This window comes from Pipra filicauda, unplaced genomic scaffold (genome assembly GCF_003945595.2).
Source record: "Pipra filicauda isolate LSUMZ 115617 unplaced genomic scaffold, ASM394559v2 scaffold145_size1923396_pilon, whole genome shotgun sequence".
Lineage (NCBI taxonomy): Eukaryota > Metazoa > Chordata > Aves > Passeriformes > Pipridae > Pipra > Pipra filicauda.
Window position 1 is genome coordinate 114,241 of NW_024103940.1, and position 15,698 is coordinate 129,938.

At 38.4% G+C, this 15,698-nt stretch overlaps 1 protein-coding gene across 9 annotated transcripts in view; it reads right to left on the reverse strand.

Moving 5' to 3' along the window:
• LOC120322710 (gephyrin-like) overlaps positions 1-15,698 on the reverse strand; it is a 212,622-nt gene that overhangs the window by 113,121 nt on the left and 83,803 nt on the right. For 5 of the 9 annotated variants that reach the window (XM_039378733.1, XM_039378728.1, XM_039378730.1 and 2 more), the window contains exon 2: positions 12,193-12,307. In XM_039378733.1, the coding sequence (XP_039234667.1) occupies positions 12,193-12,307 (115 nt within the window). The remainder of the gene's footprint in view (positions 1-12,192; positions 12,308-15,698) is intronic. The other 4 variants (XM_039378729.1, XM_039378731.1, XM_039378734.1 and 1 more) reach the window with 1 other exon arrangement.

Sequence of the window (15,698 nt, forward strand, 5' to 3'; positions counted from 1 at the left end):
GAATTACTGTGGAATAACTACACTTCTGTCTTAAGCCACCATCTGTATAGATTTCTGTTGCACACTGCAAGAAAGTGATTATAAAAGTCTCCCAGAACAAATTACGGCAAGACAATTCTAATAAACAAAGCAAACTAGAATTTAAGTGCAGTGAGTAGGATTGCATAAAAGCATGAAAACATCTGTTTATAGTGATTTTCTGTATCTCAGTGTCAGAAGCATTCCTAAGAATGTGGCAAATGCTTCCTTTACACTTCTGTTCTATTACAATATTTCAGTAGCAGATTATCTAATTTCCCCGCTAACTTAATCTATGCTGCAAATAAGTACACAAATATCATAGAACTCTTCTCTTAATAAGGCACGCTTTCAAGTATTTATACCTTTGGCAAAATGTAGCCTCTCCTACAAAGACAATCACATCCAGGACTCAGTTCACAATTGATTTTCAGAGCATTTCAGAAGAGCATTTAGTAATCTTAATAGCGAGATTAGAGGAGAGGTGTTTTTTAATGTGTAATAAATTATCCAAATCCATTTGTTGAGAGGCTTTTATCCCTCCAATACTGGGAGTTCCAAATTTAAGTTTAACCATGTCAGGGAAGCCCACTCTACTTTGAAGGACAAGTTAGTTCACCCAACGGAAAAACTTTTTGAGTTTGTGGCTGCTCAACTACTTATGAAAGTACAATTTATAAAAGAAGTATATAAAAACTGCCATAACAGCTCAGTCTAAATGTGCACACAACTCAGTATGATTTTTCTGCTGCTAAGAAACAAATGCTTAGGGAATAAACAGATGACATAGAACATGATTTGTTTCCTGTTACACATTTACTACCTCTTGCCATCCTCAGTTCAGGAGCTCTGCTTACCTAGATCCTGCATGCAGATCATCAGCTTTAATGGTCTAGTAGGTCCATCACTCTAATTCCTTTTTTTGTATCTATCATTTATACTCCAGCTGCCATAGATGTTACATCAATTATGAAATATTCAGTTCTGCTACACTCGAACAAGTATGTATTTTTATTAATTTTAAACCTGCTGCTTGATTTTTTTCCTGTCACAATTGTGCATCTGTGAAAAAAACAGTGAATAACTGCCTCCAACCTTCTTCCTTAATGCTATTCATTCTGTATACCTCCACTATACCTTGTTTCTTGGTTAAAGTGAAAAATTCTAGTCTATTTATTTTCCCTTTGTGTGGAAGCTGTTCCAAATCTCTGTTTAATATTATCATCCATACCATACCCCTATTAGAAGTTAATACAGAAGTCGAGATGTAAGCACATCTGAGGTTTATATAGTCATATAAATAAGTCTTCTGTTTTATTCTTGATTTTTAGTAAGTCTTTATCTCTTATTTTCTCTTCTGAATATGCAGAAACACACTTAATACACTGCTGAGTATTAAGAGAATCTTTTCAGAGAATTATCTGAACCACTGCAGGTTAAGCTAAGCTAAGCACTGGACCACCTCTCTCCTGTAGATACAAATATTTTTCTTTCCAATATTTAAATGCTGTGAGAAGACAGCCCCTTTAAATACCCAGAAAAGATTTAAATACAAACAGAAACAAAGACTAGAGTTAGAAAGAATGAGGTCAGGTGAAACGTCAGAGTAGCTGAGATTTGGATGATGCTTAGAGGTGGCAAAATAGGCCTAGAAGAGGCTGTTTGAGTTCTGGGAGTCACAGATCCTCAGAGAGTGGAAAGCTGATGAAAATAGCAAATGCAATGAAAAGATCCCTCCAAAAAAGCCTGAAATTAGAAGATCAAGAAAGGTAAGATAAGGTCACCAAGGTATGACTAGAGAGTGCTACTACAAGCTGCAGTGAATTAGGGTTGGATGAGAAGACAAAATGCAAAGCCAGAGAGATGTACAACATAATCCCTCAAGGAAGTCCCTAGCATTACACATTAAGATTTTAAAAATAATTTGGACTGTGATTTTAAAAAATAGAACATTGACCAGGAAGCTGGGCTATGCTATTAAATTCCAAAGCAAATGATGGACTGTAAAGTTATATTCAATCAAATGAACACTTTACATTCTACTCAAATCTATTCTTATTAATTATTTGTGCAAATGATTACAGAAAAAAGTCTTCTGGTACTTAATTCTGAGACTGTGACAGTACTTGGTACATACTCGATTTTCCTACTTCTTCTCTACAAGTCATTTTGGCCTGATCCTGAATATACTCAGACACAAAGAAGGCTTGTCTATATTCCTTCCAAATGCAAAAGGAAAACCAGCACAATTGTAGTATTACTCATATGTGTACTATGTCTGGATGGGATGGAGTTGACTTTCTTCACAGCAGCTGGTATGTTAGAGTGTTTTGGATTTGTGATTGAACAGTGTTGACTACACACACCAATGTTTTAACTATGGTTGAACAGTGCTTGTACAGCATCAAGGCCTCTTCTTTCCCAGCTCTGCCACCCCAGCAATGGGGTGTTAAGATAACAGGATTTAAAAAATTACAGCTGGAAAAATAAAAAACTGGCATGAATTCCAAGTCACAATCAGAGAGGACAATTTTAAAATAAAGGTATAAAACACACATAGAAACAGCTTTTAATCAGTTTTGTGAAACTGTCTAGATATAAACTTGTTCAAGATTTCTGAACCTGTGTCCTATGTATTTCTTTTCAGACATCAGATAACAAATATAGTGAAACAGAGCAAAAAGAGCATAGTTTTTCTTTAGAACCTTTAAAAAATATTTTCTAAATATTTCTAAAAATAACCAACTTTGAAAATGAAAAATCTAGTAAATCTCCATAACCAGTGATGAAGTTCCTTATTTCAACAAACATCATATCCATTTACAGCTGCTAGTTCCAAAACAAGCCAGAAAAAACCAAACATTTCTTAAGAAAGCCCCTTAAGAGACTGTGTTTCACATGTACTAAATTTAAAACTTCATAATAACAAGGAGGATCCCTCATTACAGATTCCACAAGTAAGAAATTCCCTAAACACATTTAGATAGAGGTCTCTTGCTAACAAGTTTCCAGCAGTACATCCCTGCACCACAGAGAAGTACAAGAACTAATTCATAAACTAGTACTAGAACTGCAAAGCCAGATGGAACACCCAAGCTCAGGTGCCATACAAATGAACAACCCTTTCCCCTCAGCAACACCTACCAGCCCAGACACAGCACTGGGGCTGCACAGCCTCTGGTTCTAGAACAATTTTTTCAGTTGCTTGATTAGCTCAAAGATTTCTTAATTGCAAGGTACCACAGGGCATTGCAAGAGCAAAAGGAAGAAAACTCCTAAGAATTTGAAAGCTGTATGATGACAGAAGACATGATTGTTCTGAATGTTGGTAGATAAAGCTGACATGGAGCTTTAAAGAGGTTACAGGACACTGCTTTGGGCCAGGAGGTAAAAATTATTAGAGTTGAAAGTTACCAAGTGCTTAAGGAAGACGTTTTATGTTCTGCTTTGCCACTGTCTACTTGTAAGGGTTTGCTTCAGACAGAGCAGGTTGTTCCTATGAGTTTATGAGTCATTATGCCTAAACAGCCAAAGGACACATGTAATATTAGAAATTTTTGCTATAAACTGCCAAGGAACCTCATACACTGAGAAAATTCTTTACTTGAAGTGCAAGAAACAGAGAAAACATTTAGGGACTTGTTTATATGATTGGAGATTAAAATTATTTGGCAAATGAAATGGAGAACCACCTCTGTGATACATTTAATGTAGGTGGGTTGGACTATGGAGAAGCCAAGCAGGGAAACCGGCCTGAGAAGAAACTTTGGCCACTTAAGCATGTTTTAATTGTCTTGAAGGGGGGGGTAAATACAATTTTTTCAGGCACACGCGAACTCTGCTTGCAGTTGAAGCAGATAAAAGCTTGTCTCACTCAATTCCCCAGATCCATGAGAAACCATCAGCTTAGCATGAAGCCAATTCCATATATATCAACTTTGAGAAGTGCTTATTAGATTAGACTCATCATCATGAATTCCTTTAGATAAGTGTCAGACCTTTGGAAGTTTGTCAGGTACAACTTTTTCATTAGATGCAATAGTTAAAATAGGCAGCACTTCTGCAATGCTCAGCACTTCTGCCTCTGCGTAACAGAATACTCTGAGCTACCAGAGACACTCCTCCAAAGATCACCTTTGGAGGACTAAAAAAGATCACCTGATAAAATCACTTCATGCTTACAGATGAACTCAGGAGAAAGAGAAGCAGAGAAGTATTTTTGTAAGCCAGGTGTATTAGGGAAAACACATGCTAACAAACAACTGAGCATGCACTTCCACTAGAATGCTGCTACAAAACAAGATAACAGCAGACACAATACAGAAAAAATGTTTCCTCTCTATGTGGTATTACTGAGACTGGCAGTTAAATAAAAGAAAAAGGCTTGACATTCATATATTATAACAGGCACTATAAAACTAGAAAGGCTGCACAAAGAGGAGAGGGAAAGAACTGGTATCATCACCATGTTGGATTTGTAACCTTTAGCGAGGCAGCTACTGATTTTCAAACGATGAGCAAAACCCAGAAAGTAAAAACTCCAATACTTCCAGTTATGCTAAAAAACTGATAGACAGGTTCCTCCATGTGAAGATAGAAACTGAAATTTTACATCCACAGACTTATTAGTGTGTTTATCAAGTCTTCAATCACAGAGTGGGTCAGGTTGGAAGGGACCGCAGTGGATCATCTTAAGAGCACATTGCACAGGATCGCATGCAAACAATTCTTGAATATCTCCAGTGAGGGAGACTCCACAACCTCTCTGGGCAATCTGATCCAGTGCTCAGTCACCCACACAGGAAAGAAGTTCTTCCTCACGTTCAGGTAGAACTTCCTGTGCATCAGTTTCTGCCCGTTGCCTCTTATCCTATTGCTTGGCATCACTGAGAAGAGCCTGGCTCCATCCTCTTGACACCCTCCCTTCAGATACTTAAGAAATATTGATGAGGCCCCTTCTCAGTTGTCTCTTCTAAAGGGTGAATAGGTCCAGCTCCTTCAGCCTTTCCTTGTAAGAGAGATGTTCCAGTGCCTTAATCATCTTTGTTGCCCTCCTCTGGACCTACTCCAGGAGCTCCACGTCTCTTTAGTATTGAGGAGCCCAGAACTGGACACAGCACTCCAGGTGAGGCCTCATCAGGGCTGAGTAGAGGGGCAGGGTCACCTCCTTGACCTGCTGGCCATGCTCCCCTTGATGCACCCCAGGATACCATTGGCCTTCTTGGCCACAAGGACACACTTCTGGTTCATGGACAGCTTGTTGTCTACCAGCACCTCCAGGTCCTTCTCCACAGAGCTGCTTTCCAGCAACTTGGCCTCCAGCCTGTACTGGCGCCCAGGGTTATTTTTCCCCAGGTGCAGGACCCTGCACTTGTCTTTGTTGAATTTCAGACAGCTCTTCTCCGCCCATCTCTCCAACACAGGTCCTTCTGAAAGGCTGCACAGCACTCTGGGCTATCGGCCACTCCTCCCAGCTTCGTATTATCAGGGAACTTGCTGAGGAGGCATCTGCCCCTTCATCCAAGTCACTGATGAATTAAGGTAAAGAATTCTGAGCCCAGTATTGAATCTTGGGGGACAACATTAATGACAGGCCTCTGACTAAACCCCGTGCCACTGAGATCTGTCGTACAGCCAGTTCTCAATCCACCTCATTGTGCATTCATCCAGTCCAGACTTCCTGAGTTTGCCTATAAGGATGTTGTGAAAGACAGTGTCGAAAGCCTTGCTGAAACTGAGGCAGATAATATCCACTGCTCTTCCTTCATCCAACCAGGTAGTTGTTTCATCCTACAGTATAGCTTGTGTACTCAGTAAGCTAAAAAAAAAAATAAAAAAATCAGAGCTCCTCAAGAATTCCTTCATCTTCAGTCCTTAAGTAACAAATTCTAAAAGTGTCATGACTGTTTCCCAGAGAATTACCTAGCTCCTCCTTCTAAGGTTGTAAAACACAACAAGGCAGTGATAAAGATGACTTCTGTCGGACTTCTATCTCCTGTCATGGACAAATGAAATTCAGAGTTAATCCATTCATTTCTAACACAGACCTATTAACATTTTGGTTGTCTCTGTAATACAGTTACACAGAGGGCAAATAACATTTTCTTCTCACAATATTTACAGAAAAAAGCTCTGTATTACACACTTATTAAAACAACTTCCTATTTCCTGTCAGAAGTTACCTGTGCCTTTAAGATTTATCTACTCCTTCATAACTGAAGTCAGTCTGAGGGAGACATGAAACACAGTTTAGATGTGATGTGATTTTGCCTAGAAAGAAGTTACCAAGAATCTCTTGGATATTAAGTTTATCTTGGCTCTGAAAATGTTTCCAAAACAAATGTGTTTCAGTGATTATGTGCAGTTGCAGATACCGAATTGCATAGAAAGATTAAAAGCATCCTCCTTTTTGTCTAGACAAGTTATAAACTTTATGTCTATATACAGGCTAGAGCTGAAAGAACATCTTATAAAGTGATGCTAAGAACTAAAACTTAGAATGTCTATACACAGAACTTCTGCTTGAAATAGGTGGACATATACTTAACCTTCTAATGATCTGACGATTCAGATCTTCACAGGTGTATTTAAATAGCTTTTAAAAAAAGTCAATAGTAAAGAACCTAGAAGGAGTTCCAGGTGATAGTCATGTTGAATACTATCTAACCCATTTTTCTGCTGAGCACAGACTGGATATTGAGGGTGGAGACAGAGCCAGAAAGAGGGTAGCATTCAGTCTGCTCACGAACAAGGGATCAGATGAACTGATCAATATTTTTATCCTTCCCTGAGCACCAGCTTAAGAAATTTTGCCTTGCTACAGAGCCTAAAAGATTTCCCAACGAAAGCATCTTAAGCTAGCATTGTAGCTCAGCTGCATATAGTCTGAACAACATCTGTGCCATGATCTAAGAACCAACCACTTAGCCTAGTTCCTCCAGTGACAATTCATGGAAGAACACCTATAGTCTTCTCATGGAGATCAATCTCCTCTGTAGAACGCAACATTTTTTTATATCTTTTATGTGTTACTGGAATGGTAGGCAGGGCTGAAGTTGGAGCTTCATCTAAACCAGATAATAGGATTTGAATATTCATAGCCACAATGAGTTACCTTTACAGGAATACAAGTAAGTTCCACCTGGTTTTTGGTCATATTAATTATGTGGATGCCAAACCAGAATGCATACACTTTCATAGAAGTAAAAGAAAAAAAGGAGAGAAAAAAAAAAGTTTGCCCTTTCAGCTCTCTTCACTTACATGATGAAACACTTAGATAGGATCAAATATTTAGACTGTAAACTGCAGAGCTCTCCCTGACATTCTTATATATAGATTCTAGTTTCTTCACTACACTGACATTTAGAATTTTTTCAAACTATCCAATCGATCTTGTCTGCCATAAGTTGAACCAATTCTTTCTCATCAGCCAAAAAGAACAAACCCCTTCATCTTTTATATACTGTAGACAACTTATATTTCCTCTCTTCTGCTGCTGTTTCCTAAATTAATTAACACCTGTCATGCATTGCACTTTCTAACTGCCTTATCCTCTTGCTGTTCTCTTACACACCTCTGGATCTCTAAGTTTTGTGTCCTAAACTGTACACTGCACGTAGCAGACACATCACTGGGCTCTGGGCAATCTGAGGTAATTGAAGAGATCCCCGCTCACTGCAGGAGGGTTGGACCGAAGGACCTTTAAAGGACCTTTCCCACCCAAACTATTTTATGATTAGCTGAAATAAATAAAGAACAGCACTTAACTCTCAAACCATCTTTACAGTTGAATCTCCAATCAACTTTTTGCAGAAATTAAATTTTTCAGTAATTAACCACAAAATGAAATTTAATTTTAAAGTTGCTACATATTTCCTTCTCCCACAGTCCATAACTCCTCACTTCAGGTTTATTTGATATGCTTGGTGTTTTGTTTTTTTTTTTCCTTAAGTAGCATTTCCATTTTTATTGACAGAGTAAAACACATATGAGTATAGATGATCAAACTTCTGATTTGAGCAGCAGAGCTTTTATTAGTAATGATGAGAGAACTGAAAGCAGATCAAGTTTACAGACAGCTCCATCTGGGAAATCAGCTGGAGAAAAAAGACCACTCTGACAATTAGGCATACTTGATATAAATCAGACATTAATCAAAAAACGCTACAAAGCTATCTATTTTACAGAGTTTCATTTCAATGTAAAGACACACTTTCAGCCCTCCAAAAAAAAGCCTTCTGCAATAACATGAGCAAAGCTGCCTGTGACAGAGCCAAGAGAGGCAAACAATAAGGGAGAGAGCATTTTGCAGAGAAAGAAAAAGAATTTTTTTAGGTAAATCTAATGTTTGTATCTGATATTAGAGTACAAAGAAAAGAGACAGTTCACTTACAGTCAACATAAACAAGCACCAAAGAAATCCTAAACTTTAAATATTAAACTGGTAAGAGGGTGAATCAAATGTTATTTTGCTATTTCAGGCAACAATTTTCACAGAATCACAGAATACGCTGAGTTGGAAGGGACCCACAAGGATCATTGAATCCAACCCTTAGCTCTGCACAGGACCATCCCCAAGAGTCACACCATGTGCCTGAGTGTACCATCCAAATGCTTCTTGAACTCTGTTAGGCTTGGTGCTGTGACCACTTCCCTGGGGAGCCTGTTCCAGTGCCCAACCACCCTCTGTCTAATATCCAACCTAAACCTCCTGACACAGCTTCAGGCCATTCCCTCAGGTCCTGTCACTGGTCACCAGAGAGAAGAGATCAGTGTCTGCCCCTGCTCTTCCCCTCACGAGGAAGTTGTAGACTGCAATGAGGTCTGCCCTCAGTCTCCTCCTCCCCAGGCTGAACAGACCAAGTGACTTCAGCCACTCCTCATTCAGCTTCCCCTCTAGGCCCTTCCCCATCTTCGTTACCCTCCTTTGGACACTCTCTAACAGCTTAATATCTTCCTTATATTGTGGTGCCCAAAACTGTACACAATATTCAAGGTGACACTGCACCAGTGCAGAGCATTTTGGGACAGTCATCCCCCTTGACCAGTTGGCAATGCTTTGCCTGATGCCCCCCAGGACAGGGTTGGCCCTCCTGGCTGCCAGGGCACTGCTGACTCATATTCAACTTGCCATTGACCAGGACCCCCAGGTGCCTTTCTGTGGCACTGCTTTCCAGCATCTCATTCCCCAGTTTGTATGTATGTCCAGGGTTGCCCCATCCCAGGAGCGGAATCCAGAACTTTCCTGTTGTTGAACTGCAGGGCCTCCATGCCTTCAAGGGAGTCAACAGCTCCTCCCAGTTTTGTGTCATCTGCAAACTTGTTTAGTATACCTTCCAGTTCTGTGTCCAAGTCATTTATGAAGATGTTGAAGAGCACAGGGCCACTAGTGACAGGTCACCAGTCTGATGTCACCCCATTCCCTATTACCCTCTGTGATTGACCCATGAGCCAATTGCTCACCCAGATCATGTTGTGTTTATCCAGCTGTGGGCTGGACAGTTTGTCCAGAAGGATCCTGTGAGAGACAGTATCAAAAGCCTTACTGAAATTCAGAAAGATTACATCAACTGGCTTCCCTTGATCCACTAGGTGGGTTACCTTGTCATAAAAGGAAATCAGGTTGGATAAGGAGGACTTTCCTCTTCTGAAGTCGTGCTGACTCTGACTGACGACTGTGTTGTCTTGCAGGTGTTTTTCAATGCCTCCCAGAACAGTCTTCTCCATAACTTTACCAGACACTGAAGTGAGACTGACAGGCCTGTAGTTTCCAGGGTTCTCCTTCTTGCCCTTCTTTAAAATTGGGACAACATTCACCAGCTTCCTGTCAGTTGGGACCTCTCAGGATTCCCAAGACTGCTCAAAAACCATCAACAGAGGTTTTGCGATGACATCAGCAGCTCTTTGAGGATTCTGAGATGAATCCCATCAGGCCCCAGAGATTTGTAAGGATCCAGCTGGAGCAGCAGATCTTGCACAATTTCAGGGTCAACTGGGGGTTGATCATTCTCACAGTTCTGCTCCTCCAGTTCAGGGCACTGAGACCCCCTTGGTCCATCAGCCGTGTTGTAGACAGAGGCAAAGAAAGTGTTAAACATCTCTGCCTTGTCTCTGTCCCTGTTTGTGAGGTGACCATCCTCACCCTGTAATAGGTTGATGATATTTCTATACTGCCTACTGCCACTAATATATTTGTTAAAACTCTTTTTATTGTCCCCCACATTTCTGGCAGCTTCAACTCCAGGTGAGCTTTGGTCACACAAATTTTCTCCCTACAGCAGCAAGCAGCATCTCTGCATTTCCATGTCAAGAAATACTCTCAAGATTTTAATTAAACTTTATTCTTACTTCAAAAAAGGTTAAAACATCTCTTTGGCTGGCACTCTCGTGCTTCATTCCCATGCTGTCCTTTGCATGACAAAGAATGCAGATCTCATGGGACTTCAACAGTCACCTACAAAAGGCTAGATTGTTTCTCCATTTTGGAGATTCACTCACACTATTACACATTTTGCAAGAACTCTTAAGAGGCACTCAGTCATAAAACTGAAGAATATAAATTTGGAAAGACAAACTCAAGCCTGTACATCCCTATCATTAGGCAGAAAGGAGACTTCTTGCACTATAATCTGTCATACAACAAAGTATCATAAGCAGTCCTTGAAACCTAAGACACATATTGAGACTTCATTCAGTCTTTAAAAGTGACAAAAATGGCTACATTGCAGTCACTTACACTTGTTTTGCTGTAAGCAACAGAAATAAATTAATTTCTTTTGAATTTTACAATAATTTATTAAAATATTCAACATGTAAGTTACAGTCAAGGAAGAAAACTAGAAGATTTCATCACTTTTGGTAAACAGAAAGGAAAATGATCATTTTACAACAAAGACAATTCAACTTTTCTTAAAGTAAACTCCAGAGGTGCAAACCCAAAACTATATGTAGCACATAAGTATACCTGCAGCTCCAAAAACCATACAATCCTTAAAAAAAACACAACCAAGCAAGCAACCAACCAAACAACAAACAACAACAGAAATCTCACACTGTCAGACAAATTTTAGTTGACAGTTAAGACCTTTGCACAACACTTAGTTACCATTAAAAGTTTACCTACTGCATTCATTCTGTGCATCTCAAGTAATAATTATATCTGCCCCTGTACCTCTATAATTTCAGATGTATAAATCATCAACTGCGTACATTATGTCAAAATTTTCCAAGAATGCATGTATATATGCATATCACTTACTTGTAGCAACATGACAAAGCAAATTCTGTATCTACTTCATTACTAAAAATCCCCTGTAACTGAAAAAGATGTCAAATACACCTTATTTTTTCACTACTTCTCAACCAATACTGGAAAATCTGCTCCGTCAGTATCAAGTCCCATCACACACAGTGGAATGCAGTATCATTAATTTTAAAAACATGTGATTTTTTTCCCTTCTTTCCCTTCCCTTATAACAAGTGGTACACTCACACACTAGCAAGAGCATTTTCAGCAAGTACTGAAGTTAACTGAAGAGAAAAAAAATACGACCAAAAAAACCAACCAAGTAAAAAACCAAACCACAAAGAAGGTTTGATACAATTTCACATATGGCTTAGAGCTCACAAAATTGAATTTTATTTTAAAGAAAGATACAACGCTGACAAAGACCAGCAGTCTTTCCATGAAGCAAAATTTAGATCATCTGCTCAGACACTTGAATTAAAACAGGTAGCAGAGGAAGAAGTAAATATGAGCTGTATGAAATCAGATAAAAAGAAAACACATTCTACATGTTAAGATAACTGACAATAACACAGTTATCCAATAATCTCCTAATTTATATGCAGTTCCTCCTTAAAAAAAGAGGGGCAACAATATGCATACAAATCCTCCACAGAAATACCAGCATGCACCATCTGCTACCTCTGATGACTCTTTCACCCTTTACCATATGTGGTATCTGGATGTTAGTTCATAAACAGAATTACATTAAAAACAAGGTGGTATTAATAATATTTGCCTGTATTAAAGACTAACAACTTGGCAAGCATATTACCACTAAAGCACTATGTGTACTTCATCATACTACTTCTTTATATAATTACAAAACTACTCACGAGGATATCAGGAAGAAGCTTTTCTTTGCTTAGCAATAAGAGCCAGATACTCACAAAGAAGGGTCTTGGACCAGATCTTTAAGGTTTATCCCACTACGATCCTCGGCAAGGTTCCTGAAGCAACTGTCACTCACTAAAAAAAATAGAAATAAAATTAAAACAAAAAAACCTAAAAAAAACAAGGAGAAAAAGAGGTGGAAATTTAAGAATAGAACACAGTTCTGATTAACTAAAAATGCTTTTTGGTGTTGGGTGGAATTTGAACATTCATATATAGAATCTGATTTTCACTGAGGTCTCACCTAATTCAAAGATAAATCAAATCAATGGAAAATGATAAATACAGTATCACGGCTTAAGTAGAAACAGTTTCAGCTGGTGTCCCTACTACTTGTCTACCTGGGACTACAGGAAGTCAAACACAAACGGTGGATGTGCAGGTATACACAGATATCCATACACTTAACAGTAGAATCTTTAATCATGCACTGGTCACTATACCTAATTAGAAACAATGAGAGCTGCTATGTATTTAAGTTCATAGTTGTTCATGGGTTAGCAAAAATGTTTAATATGAGCAATAACCAAAACAAGTTCATTAAGAGTAAAAATTTATTCCAACAACTTAATAATTAACTTATAAAGTGCATGTAATGCAGCTAGTTACTGTAATAACTGAAATTACAGTAAATTTCACAGACATTTAAAAGAGTATTAGTGTTTTCATTTTCTTCACTACTTAAAAAAAAAAAGGAGAAAAAAAAGATACATTTAAACCTGAAACTCCAAATTTGTTCTCTTGTCTCTCAGCACATGTACCCCAATCCCACAAACCATCTCATTCCTCTTTAACCTCTTTAATAACACCACAGTCAATTTGAGAGGTGGAAAAAAGTAGTGGCACAAATACTTTTTAAAAAACCCAGCATCAGTTTAGAGGAATTACAGTTATATCTGACTGCAGCAAACTTTCTGAAGGACACAGGGGTTATGATATGGAAAATTCAGTGTAAGGATCAATTAGCCATAACTAGCAAGATAATCTGCCAGATAAAACAGAAGAGAGTTTATAAAGAAATGCATTATTGCTCATCTTCCAACACAGAACACAGCCTCATATTTAGTGAAAGGGGATGTGTTTAAAATCATCTGCAAAAGCAAGTGTTCCTACTTCTTTCTCTCTAAATGCAAAACACTCTCTTTAATTTACATCTCCAAGTATTCATATGCATCACCAGCGTCAAGAAAATGCAAATCATTCCCAAAATATATTGTTTTCACAGATTACAACACATACAGTGACAGACCTACCTAACATACTACAAAACTGCAAAATGTTTCTACTAGTACCCCTTATTGCCAATGCATCTCACAAGCTTGAAGCCTGTTAAGTCTGCTGGGAAAGGCAAGTATTGGAAGAAAGCATCCCAGAAGAGGAGGCTGGGGTGAACAGGAACTAGCCCCAGCTCACAGACAAAGCCTGACAGACTGACAGTAAAGGCAGTATTTGTCAAGTGCTGAAAACATTAAGGGGTTTACCTGCTTTGCACCTCAACATTGTAAAAACCAGTTGATATCCTAGGCCTCTCTTATCCACCATCTCTGAAAACAGTACCTAACAGTTGCTGATTACATACAATCTCTGAAAGCCAGTCAGTATATCCCTAGGAAGCTCTTGTCTTTGAGGTACTTGACATGGATCTTTAGTTTAAACAGCAGCTACTTGTGCTAACTAAGCCCAGAACTCTTGGCTCGTTCCTCACATGACAATTTAATCGCTGTCTGTATAAGTTTGTTAACTGAAAGTTACCCGTACCGAGTTCTCAAGCACTGCCCATATTGCCAGGGAAGCTCTCCCTGTGTACCTTGAGCCTTCAGAAATTTTTCATTTCCATGCTCATCTGTTGCATTGAACCCAAGACCCTTGAGGGGATGTCTTTACTCTTGAGTTAAAGCAGTAATTCCAAGATCAGCAGACTCACAGACAACCTACGCTCTAGATTTTATGGGAGAAAAAATTACCACCTAGAGTTGATATTTGATAGTTTATATTTGCCTCTTGTCAAGTTTGGCAACAAAATAGCAAACAGAACATTTTACCTACCGTCTCATCAGCAATCCTACACTACTGATATATCAACATATCTCCTACATTAACACAATACATCATGAATAAAAATTACGGTCAATACTATTTTTTCACTACTAACAGATCAAACATTTCTTAAGCATTAAATATTTAATCTAAAGATGCTGCATTTCTTCTACTGTCTTCTCCAATCTCCTCATTGAAAGTAATCACAATGATGTATCAAGGAAACTACCATGACTGTCTCAAAACTTTTTTAAAGGGAAAATGAAAAATGACAACATAAAACTATCTCATCAGTAAAAGTGGCCGTTATTTGTCTCTGTGTAACTCACAACAAGTGAGTTTAAAATGAATGCCTTTGTCTTATTTGTCTCAACATAACTCTAATATTATAATACTCTTGAATTTTAAAACTGAAAACCTTCCTTCTAGTTACCAGAGCTCGGCAATACAAACTTTAGCTAAAAAAAAACTAATTCTACACCAAATATCTAGAAACTCTGAAAAAGTTATCAGTCGTCTCTCTGGTTTTCTTCTTTGGTTGTAGGAGAGCTAGAAAACTGCAAAGCTGCAAATTTGTAAGCAAGCCTCTTCTTAAGTTACTGTTCTAGCCAGATTCAGATATCACAGAGAATTCAAACAAATGTGAAAAATTTCAAACTCAGTTTTAACAAGCAAGAATTCCAATAGTTTAGTTAATACTAACATTTGGCAATAACTGTCAATTAAATGACTAGCATTCATAGCAATAGGAGTTTCCAGTGAGAGGAAATCATTCAGTTGAATAGGGTGGAATAAGACCTCGACCTGCAAACAAGCACGGCCATGCTCCTTCACATCCGTGCAAACTCTCACCATAAACAAATAAAAGAATTGTTCAACAATAAATACAGGGTGGAAGCAATCAAGCAGAGCAGGTACTATATTTCTCACAGCTTAGAAAACCCTAAATCAACACTGCGCATATTTTTAAAAAATCTATACTCTGATTGAAACGCAAGCTATTTATTTTAAACAGGAGACAGGAGCATGAAACTCTGTTTGAAGGTATGACAGAAATATCAGGGTGATCAATGGTGCTTTAAGGTTGAGAGAAGAAAAGACAGAAGAAAACTTTGCATCACAGCCATAAATCATACTACATACACAATGGCTATGCCTAATTTCTCTTTAAAGCACAGCCAATGGATACTTTTACATTGGACAGCTATATGAACACAATTCCCATACAGGATTTTATTGTCTTGCTTCAAAATTATATTTTTATTTTTTTAACCCTCCAAAAGCTTATAAAAGCTAGTATTTTAAGCATTGTTGAGTGAATGGTTTATGGAGAGATACAGAATTGTTAGCTGCTCCCTTCTACATAAACTCCAAGTGGCTGAGCCTCTGATCTGCATTACGCCCCCCAGATGTACTTCCTCAAAGACAAGGTAAATGACAAGAAAAAATAGCTCCCTAAAGCATG